The sequence below is a fragment of the Durio zibethinus genome, chromosome 15 (genome assembly GCF_047325235.1).
Source record: "Durio zibethinus cultivar Kanyao isolate XHJ-2024 chromosome 15, ASM4732523v1, whole genome shotgun sequence".
NCBI classification, from domain to species: domain Eukaryota; kingdom Viridiplantae; phylum Streptophyta; class Magnoliopsida; order Malvales; family Malvaceae; genus Durio; species Durio zibethinus.
In genome coordinates this window covers 20,980,001-20,989,734 of record NC_143176.1, presented here as the reverse complement: position 1 = coordinate 20,989,734, position 9,734 = coordinate 20,980,001, and the positions used below count along the sequence as shown (strand labels likewise).

The window sequence follows — 9,734 nt, the reverse complement described above, 5'->3', positions numbered from 1 at the left end:
CGGTCATTCTCACACCTACCCCCCTTCTGTTTTATTTATTTGCCTATTTTGAAAAAATATATAAATTTATTTTTTTTATATTCACATTTTGATGTACTTCACTCATATGTTGACTAATAAAATATAATTCGGCACGTGTGAAGTTACTTTTTTTTTTCTTTTTTATAAAAAATAACTAAAGCCAAAAACTAATTTCTTTTATATTTTAACATTTTGATTTTGATCAATTTATAGATTTTTTAAAATTTTTAAATTTTATAATTAAATTTATATATATTCAAGACATTCAAAATTTAAATTTAAATTATTAAAATTATCATAATAAAATAACAAAAATGAAAAATTGTCATAATAAAATTATCAAAAGAATATATGAAAAAAGATAAAAAAATAAAAAAAAGTTTATAACATGCTAGCATTTCTAATATTCTTATGATAATATTAATAATGCATTATTATATTCAAATTTGAATTTATATTTGAATATTGACACAGTCAAATCATTTTCTTCAAAGAAATTTTTTTTTTCGATGTAAGTATGCATCTATGTTATTTTTACATTATTCATTTCTTCATACAAATATATATTTTATTTTAGAATTTAAAATTTTTATAATTATAATAAAAAATATACTATTGTTTTATAAAAATAAATGTGATTCATAAAAATAAAAACATAATAATTTGGGGAAAAAAAAAAAAGAGAAAGAGGAAATTTCTTCCAAGGTGCGAGGAGACCGCAAACAAACGATGTTCTAAGGTTTTGTTTTTAGAAAATGTGGACCCATAATTGCCAATAATTAGTTAGTATAGTTTTTGCCAATAATTTGTCCCAAAGATGGGCAAAGTTCACGTGATCACTGCCACATTGCCAAGCCACATGGGGTTGGTCCCAACACTTAAAAAAGGAGGGCCATTTTTTTTTATCTTTCTTAGTAAAAGAATTAAAAAAATAAAAATTTAATTTAAAATTATAGTATTCGATTTGATTTATTTTGAAATAATTTTTTGTTATTTAGTTTGGATCAAATTTTAATATTAAATATATATATTAAATTTGAATCAAATTTTAGATCGAAATATAAAAAATAAAAAAAATTAAATCAAAATTATATATTTTTATTAGTTTTTTATATTTTTTAAAATTTTATAAAATAAAACAATTATTTTTTTTTACATAAATCTATTAAAATATATTAAAAATAAAATAAAATTTAAAAATAAATGAACTGAATTTAATCAATAAAATTTGATTTAAATCAAATTAATTTAAAAAAATTAATTTAAATTTAAATCAAATTTTAAAAATTAATAATATCATTTATTATTTAAAAAAATTAAATTCGATTCAATTTAAATTATTGTCACGAGGATGTTAATTTATTCTACTCTAGTCAAATTGTACCATAAGTATTTCTTTATTAAAAATAAATGGTGGATTTAATCCTTTAAAATTATTTCATAAAAATAAGTTTCTCAAATTTTATGGATTTTAAAATATAATCCAATTATTAATGGTGTTATAATTTTTTTTCGTTAAGTACGATGACGTGATAATGATGTGGCATTGATTTTTACAATACGACATTTTAAAAATAAAAAAAGATTACATGAATTTTTTGATAATTTAAAAATAATAAATAATTGACAGATGGATAATTAATGTACTTGCATTTAATTAACGTCAAATTTTTGTCACCACACATTTAAAACCTAATCTTTCTCACCGTACATTTAAAAACACCATAAATAATCTCATATTCAAGAGTTGTTCTCAAAATTAAGTATATTTTCCTAAGACAACTCTCCTTGTTAATTTAAGGGTTGATTTTGTATAGATATAATAATTTATGTATTTATATTATATAAAATATTAATAATTATATATTTATATTATATTTTATATAAAATTTACATATTATAATTTATGCTAACATAAAAATATAAAATATATTTTTTATTTTATTAAATTTATTTATATTTTTTTAAAAAAATTTAAATCGTATTATTTTTATATTTATTTTTTATATCGTATTGTCGTATTGTGTTTGAAATTATCAAATGTAATTTTGCACCACAAACTTTCAATTTTTTTTTTTCTTAAGATTGCTAGTTGTAGTACGAAATTAATCAAGCACAAGCATGCCTGAATTTTGGTATAGAAAGAGCCAATAATGGAGTGAAAAATATAGTACTTGGTTGTCTGTTTTCATAAAAAAGAGTGAAGGATAACAAGAAGAAAAAAGGGTACATATAATTATATAAATTGGTTATGTTTATTGTAGGACTCAAAAGATTAATTTTAAGACTTAATTAATTATCTATTATAGTACCATTTGGCTCAATTAGGCACATTCTATTAGGATAAGCCATTTGTGTGGCATTAACCTTTTGCTTTTTCAACATGATCATTGATCCCACTAAACTCCCACTAATTTCCAATCTCCCCTACCAACCCACTTTATCACATATAAGAAAAAAAAATCAAGTTTTCTTTTGTTAGATACATTAATTAGTTTGAAATTAAACTTTTGTGTTTTGGGTGGCAATGAGGCACATTTACAATAACACCAAGATTTTTTCATGGATATTCTCTTGAATGGTTTAAATTTGAGAGGCTGTAAAAAATAATTTTTTTATAAATTCATTAAATCCGACATAAATTAATAGAAAATGAAATGTATTAGGTGAAATTAAAAACTTTTTATTGCTCAAGAAAAAAAATTTCCCCCAAACAAAAATAAAACATTATCAGTAAATTAATTTACCAGGGCTTTATGATCCCCTTGATTAATGATTATCATAGTAAAATCTTATGACTAATCAAGTGGATTAAACTGATTAAACAGCCAATTCACTATTAATTATGGAGTTTTAGTTAGGGATAACAGTTCAACCCATGCTTGACAAGTTTCGACCCAACTCAAACTTTTAGGGTTATTTTTTTTTAAATCGAATTTTAGGTCGGCTCGAATAATTGTGAAATAAAATTAGGATAAGGTTTTAGATAAATTCGTCTCAATTCGATCCTATATATATAACTATTTTTTAATTGATTATTTAATGTTATATTTATATATATTTATATATTTATTTAATTTTATATTAATATTTTAAAAATAATATTCTATTAATTACAGATTGAATTGAATTGGATACAATTTTATATAATATCGAATCGAATAGAATTTAAACATAAAAAATAAAAAATTTATTAAGTCAAATTCAAGTATTATAAATATAAAATTTGATCAAGTTCAAGACGAGTAAAAATCTGTCCTACTTCAACCCGTTACCGTTCCTAATCTCAGTTGAAGTAATTAACCAAGTTACATTTCTAGATAGCTTTTGACATAACAACCACGTCACAAAGCTCTTCCAATCTCATAAGTCAAATCCAATAAGCTTATTATATTTCTCTTTAGTCATTCTTCAAGCCTTGCTTTTTTGAAATTGAAGGATTTAATTACCTAAGCTATTCAACCATGAACCATATGAACTAAGTTCAATTAAACTTGATTACTTCAAACGGCGGTCAGATTGAAGTAGGTGAGACGAAAATCGTAGAGACCAATTTTGCCACCTAACAATTTTGCACTTCAAATTTATTTCTCTTATATTATATGAAAATTTATCATATATATAACTCATTCCACTATATTATTATAAAGTAAATTAAGAAATTAATAATATTTTATAAAAATTAAATTAATATATGATAATACTTTAATTTTATTTGTAAACTTTAAAATTTTCATAATTGATATATAAAATAATAATTTAATTCAAATACTTCTTTCCTCAAAATCAAGAAAAATAGAAAATATCTTATAAATTATGATAATGATTTTTTTTTTTTTTATCTAAAAGGTCCAAGCTAAGTCTGATTAATTCCAAACACAAATTGGACCACGGTTACGTGCACATAAAATCAACGAGGCTTACATAGGAACAACATTTAGTCCATGATAATTTGATTGAGTATATTGTAAGTTTCAATGAAAATTTAAATTTAAATTATAGATCGTTTGTCAAAAGATATTGTTAATAATAAAAATTGAATCTAAATTTTATAAAGAAAATATTTAATCTTTACTAACCGACCAACCTCGTTGACAAAAATTTTATCGGTACTAATATTTATAAAGGTTTTAGAAAAATAGCTTTTGTAGATAATATAGATAAGTTCCTAACCCAAATTTAATTCATGATTAGACCTGACGATTTGTATAATTTTATTGTGTAAAATATTAAAATTCATATATTAATATTGTATTTTACACGAAAATTATATGTCATAATTTTTTATGATATAAAAATATAAAATATAAATTTTTTATTTTGTTAAATTCATATATAGTTATTACTAGAATTTTAAATCGTATCAACTTCATATTTTATTTTTGTATCATATTCATATCATATTTTATATTATTAAATTTATTTATGATAGTCTCGTATATAAAATAAAGTGAAATAAAAATTGCATGACAAAAAAATAATAATAAATCTCGAATTGCTGAAAATGTTATATTGAAGATCCAAGGAATCTTGTACTTTGCCAAGAAGGAATCTTGTATTATGCCAAGATGTGGGGCTGATTTTGTTTTTTATTTTTTTTATTTTTTTATTTTTGACACGTCATTTGGCTGGACTTTGATTGTTAAGTGAAGCAGCAGCAGATAGCATGTGTTGAATGTAGGTGTTAGCTGATCATCTTAACTATTTTTCATTTATTACTATTTAAAAACCCCCCAATAATTTAATCAATAATTCACACAATGAAGAGGTGATTTCATGTTGACCTTTTTCAATAAAATTTTTTTGCCAAAAAAAATCAATGTATATTATATATTTATATTATGCAAATTGAATTCAGAACATGTTTCTCTTACCCTTACCCTAATTATAAGGAAAAACATCAACATTTTGCAGATGAATTTTTTTTTTTAATATATTTGAAGGATCGGATTTTCATATCTTTATCTGGTTAAATATACATCAAACATAATTATTTTAAAGAAGATGAAAAATCCGAACAAGCAGCGAATGATATTAAACCTTAACAGGGAGGAAACATTGTCAGTTTGATCACATGCTTTTGTGTTAAGAAATTGGGCATAGCTCTGCCTCAGTGTCATCAAAACCAGTTGGCAACTGCTGCTGAAAAATTATGGCCCGTTAAGTTTTAGTTACTTTGAAGCTATATAAATGGCTGAAAATGAAATGATTTGTACAGAAAAATGTCATCTTTTTGCACCATGTTGGAAACAATAGTTTCACAGTTACCATCCATTCCAACCTTAAAACTACAGTAACCGAACCTTCAAAGGGCAGAAGCACTTTCACTTTTGTGGTGTGGACAATGAAATAGGAGTATAAATGATGTATTGGTATTAGAAAGTTATTCGAATTCGATTTGAATAAAATTTGAATTTGACTCAGTTATTATTGAATTAAGTTTAAATTTGAATAATTCAACTTATTGATTGAGTCGAGTTCAAACTTAAGTAAATTATGAGCCTAATTAAGTTTTTTTATTTTAATATATTTTAATTATTTTAATTAATAATATATCTCAAAATCAAACGCAAATAATTGAATTTTTATCGAGTATAAGAATTGATATTATTTTTACAAATTAATCGAGCTTAATCAAATAAGTTCAAATAATTCGATTTTTATCTTGAATAAAACTCGAGTTAAAAATATAAAACTCAATTGAATTCAAACTGAATTTTGAATCTCAAATTTGAAGTTGAGTTCGAGTTTAATACTGTATCAAACTTGATCAATTATATTTGTAATGTGAAATTGAAAACATTAACAAAATAAAAATAAAATTAGTAATAGTTAAGCATTCAACTTAAATTCTATTGATAATAATTAAAATTTTTTAATTTGAATATAAATTTATAAAATATTTAATATTTAATATATATAAATAACACTACTTTAACATGTTTTCATTACATATAAACGAAAATAAAAGCTTATCAAGTAACAAACCGGAAAAGAATGACAAATAGAAGTAACATACAATAACAAAACAGAACCCTGAGTTAGTTTTGATATTACGTTAAAATCAATTGGTAATAGATAAAAAAAACCAATTTGAAGATAAATTATAAAAAATCTAATATTTAAAAAATGTGAAATAAAAGCAGTAATAGCACTAATATACCAGAAAATCCTAACAAGTTCTTCTGTGAGATCAGCTGGTCAAATTTTCTTTCTAATATCATTTCATTGTTGACCTTCATGCAGGATTGGTCTTTGATATGATGATAGAGGATGTGATGTTTAGATGACTTGGTTGAACAGCCACCCAGAAAATATTTAGATCTCTTCAACTTCCACGTTTTAACTCATCAGAATATAGTAAAATACATAGAACATGGAACAAAGCCATCGGCTTTTGTGATGGAAAAAGCTGCATTAATCATCATTCTAGAAGTGAATTGTCTGTCTTTATGAAATCAAGAAACAATTGGTAAATCAAATCTAGCACAGTTGAAAAGAAGCTAATCAAATAATAATGGGAAAATGTACAAAAAGATGGAAAAAAAAGTCTTCATCAAAAGTGAAATGTCCCTCTGGACAATTTCGGTGACTCAAAAACTAGATACAGTGTTTATAAATTTAGAATTACAACACAACTGGATCCCTCTGGATCCTCAATGTACACAAATAACTTATCTCTATAGCTCCTTTTAGCCCCAAAAAAGTCCCATCGTGTGAGCAAAAAAGAAACAGTTCTGACGGCTATTTACCAATATAAGCCCAAGGGTATGCCTTTAAAATCACAGTGCGGAGCAGTGATCCCCATGAATGTCTTATCTGATGAACTTGATGATGTGAAGATGGCTTAACAGGCCTAGAAAAAATTGTCAAAGCCCAACCCACTTTACCCATCTGAAAATCCGGCAGACCCGGAAGGTCAACTCGTAGTCTTTGACGACTGTAGGTTCCGTTCTTGCAGCCTCTGATTCAGACCACACGTAAATCCCGCGTTCTTGCGGACTTCCAGGTACGGTGTTGTCCAATACAACAGCCACAAGGAATGCCATTACCATGTGAAATGATAGCATCGTATTCATAACATAGTTTACCTGCCAAAAAGACATTAAAAAGCAGATGCTTATTTATAGGTGAAATATTTTATGGCAGCTAGTTTTGAATCAGAACATTCAAAGGCATCCAGTGATAATAATGGAGCATGGCAGAGCCTAACATTTTCTTGGATTCTATTGAAAGGATTCACTAATAACGAATGGTTCCATGATCGTAAAGTTTCCATTGCCCATGTATATCCTTTCCATTTTTCACCAACAATTAAATGTGCATAAGACTACATAGAATTCGTAAACACCGAGTTCGTAGTTAAATGAAAGTTAATGAGAGACATACCCCTCCATATTTACTGCGGAAAGGTCCATGAGATGCCACGATAAATGGTTGAAAATAACTTGCAACAGACAAGTTGGAATTTGGAGAGATGCCATATTGCTGAAAGTAAGCTGGTATTGAGAGGGAGAAAAATAAAGATAATCCAACTATTATGATATTCCGAGAGCTTCCGGCCTCACTATAACATAGATTTGACAAACCCAAAGCTGCAAGCATTGCCCACATGAAGCACAGGAGAGCAGCAACCATGACTTCAGGAATTGAAGCAATAAACCCTCCAACTTTACCTGTGTATGGCAGAAATGTGGAGCGTATAGATTTCGGAAATAATTCGAGAAACAGAAAAAAGAGCGCTTCAACTCTGCAACATTCCGTCTAATTCATTAACATTCCTTTTTTTTTTCCCTATAAAAGCATCATAATAAGAATAATCAACGCATTGCAAATTTATGAGAGAAAATAATTAAATGTATTAATTTAATTGTCAGTTCTATTCATGGGTATATAAAATAAAGTAAAATAAAAACTGCATGAGAAAAAAAAAAAACAAATCTCGATTTGCTGAAAATGTTATATTGAAGATCCAAGGAATCTTGTACTATGCCAAGATGTGGGGCTGATTTTTTTTTTCTTTATAATTTTTGACACCCCATTTGGCTGAACTTTGATTGTTAAGTGAAGCAGCAGCAGATAGCATGTGTTGCATGCAGGTGTTAGTTGATCATCTTAACTATTTTTTACTTATTAGTATTGAAAATCCCCCCAATAATTTGATCAATAATTCACAAAATGAAGAGGTAATTTCATGTTGACCTTTTTCATTATAATTTTTCTGCCAAAAAAATTCAATGTATATTATATGTTTATATCATGCAAATTGAATTCAGAACATGTTTCTCTTACCCTAATTATAAGGAAAAGCATTAACATTTTACTGATGAATTTCCTTTTTTTTATATATTGGGAGGATTGGATTTTCATATCTTCATCTCGTTAGATATGTATCAAACATAATTATTTCAAAGAAAATGAAAAATCCGAACAAGCAGCGAATGATATTAAACCTTAACATGGAGGAAACTTTGTCAATTTGATCACATGCTGTTGTGTTAAGAAATTGGGCATAGCTCTGCCTCAGTGTCGTCAAAACCAGTTGACAACTACTGCTGAAAAATTATGGCCCGTTAAGTTTTAATTACTTTGAAGCTATATAAATGGCTGAAAATGAAATGATTTATACAGAAAAATGTCATCTTTTTGCACCATGTTGGAAACAATAGTTTCACAGTTACCATCTATTCTAACCTTAAAACTACAGTAACCGAACCCTAAAAGGGCAGAAGCACTTACACTTTTGTGGTGTAGAGTAAATGATATAAATGATATATTAGTACTCGTAAGTTATTCAGGTTCGATTTGAATAAAATTTAAATTTGACTCAATTATTATTAAATCAAGCTGAAATTTAAGTAACTCGACTTATCGATTTAAGTCGAGTTTAAATATAAATAGCTCACGAGCTTAATCAAGCTGTTATATTTTAATATAATTTTTATTATTTTAATTAATAAAATATATCGAACTTGAGCTTGAACTCAAGTATAAATAATTAAGTTTTTGTCAAAAATAAAAATTGATTTTATTTTTACATGTTAATCAAGTGAGTTTGAATAACTTGATTTCTTTCTCGAATAGAGCTTAAACTAAAAAATAAATAAAACTTGATGGAATTCGAGTTGAGTTTCGAGTCTCGAATTTTAAGTTAAATTCAAACTCAAACTTAATATTATATTAAACTCGACCGATTACATCATTAATGTAGAGTTGAAAACATTACAAAAAAAATAAAACCAAAATTAATAATAGTTAAGCATAAAACTTAAATTCTATTGATAATAGTTAAAAAATTTAATTTGAATATAAAATTATAAAAAATTTAATATTTAATATATATAAATAACACAACTTTAACACACTTCCATTACATATAAATGAAAATAAAAGCTTGTCAAGTAAAAACTTGAAAAGAATGACAAATAGAAGTAACATACAATAACAAAACAGAACCCTGAGTTAGTTTTGATATTATGTTAAAATCAATTGGTAATAGATAAAAAAACCAATTTGAAGATAAAAGTATAAAAAATCTAATATTTAAAAAATGTGAAATAAAAGCAGTAATAGCATTAATATATCAGAAAATCGTAGCAAGTTTATCTGTGAGATCAGCTGCAGAAATTTTCTTTGTTACATCATTTCATTGTTGACCTTCATGCAGCATTGGTCGTTGACATGATGATAGAGGGTGTGATGTTTAGATTACT

General features: G+C 25.7%; 1 protein-coding gene across 1 annotated transcript; it reads right to left on the bottom strand.

The window, feature by feature from the left end:
- Positions 1–6,758: 6,758 nt before the first annotated feature.
- Positions 6,759–7,807, bottom strand: LOC111302104 (nucleobase-ascorbate transporter 12-like). Its single transcript, XM_089744764.1, has 2 exons — positions 7,411–7,807; positions 6,759–7,112 (listed from the first exon to the last, which is right to left on the bottom strand). Exons 1-2 carry the CDS (start codon positions 7,657–7,659, stop codon positions 6,891–6,893), a joined length of 471 nt encoding a protein of 156 aa, XP_089600890.1. The 5' UTR covers positions 7,660–7,807; the 3' UTR covers positions 6,759–6,890.
- Positions 7,808–9,734: the final 1,927 nt, after the last annotated feature.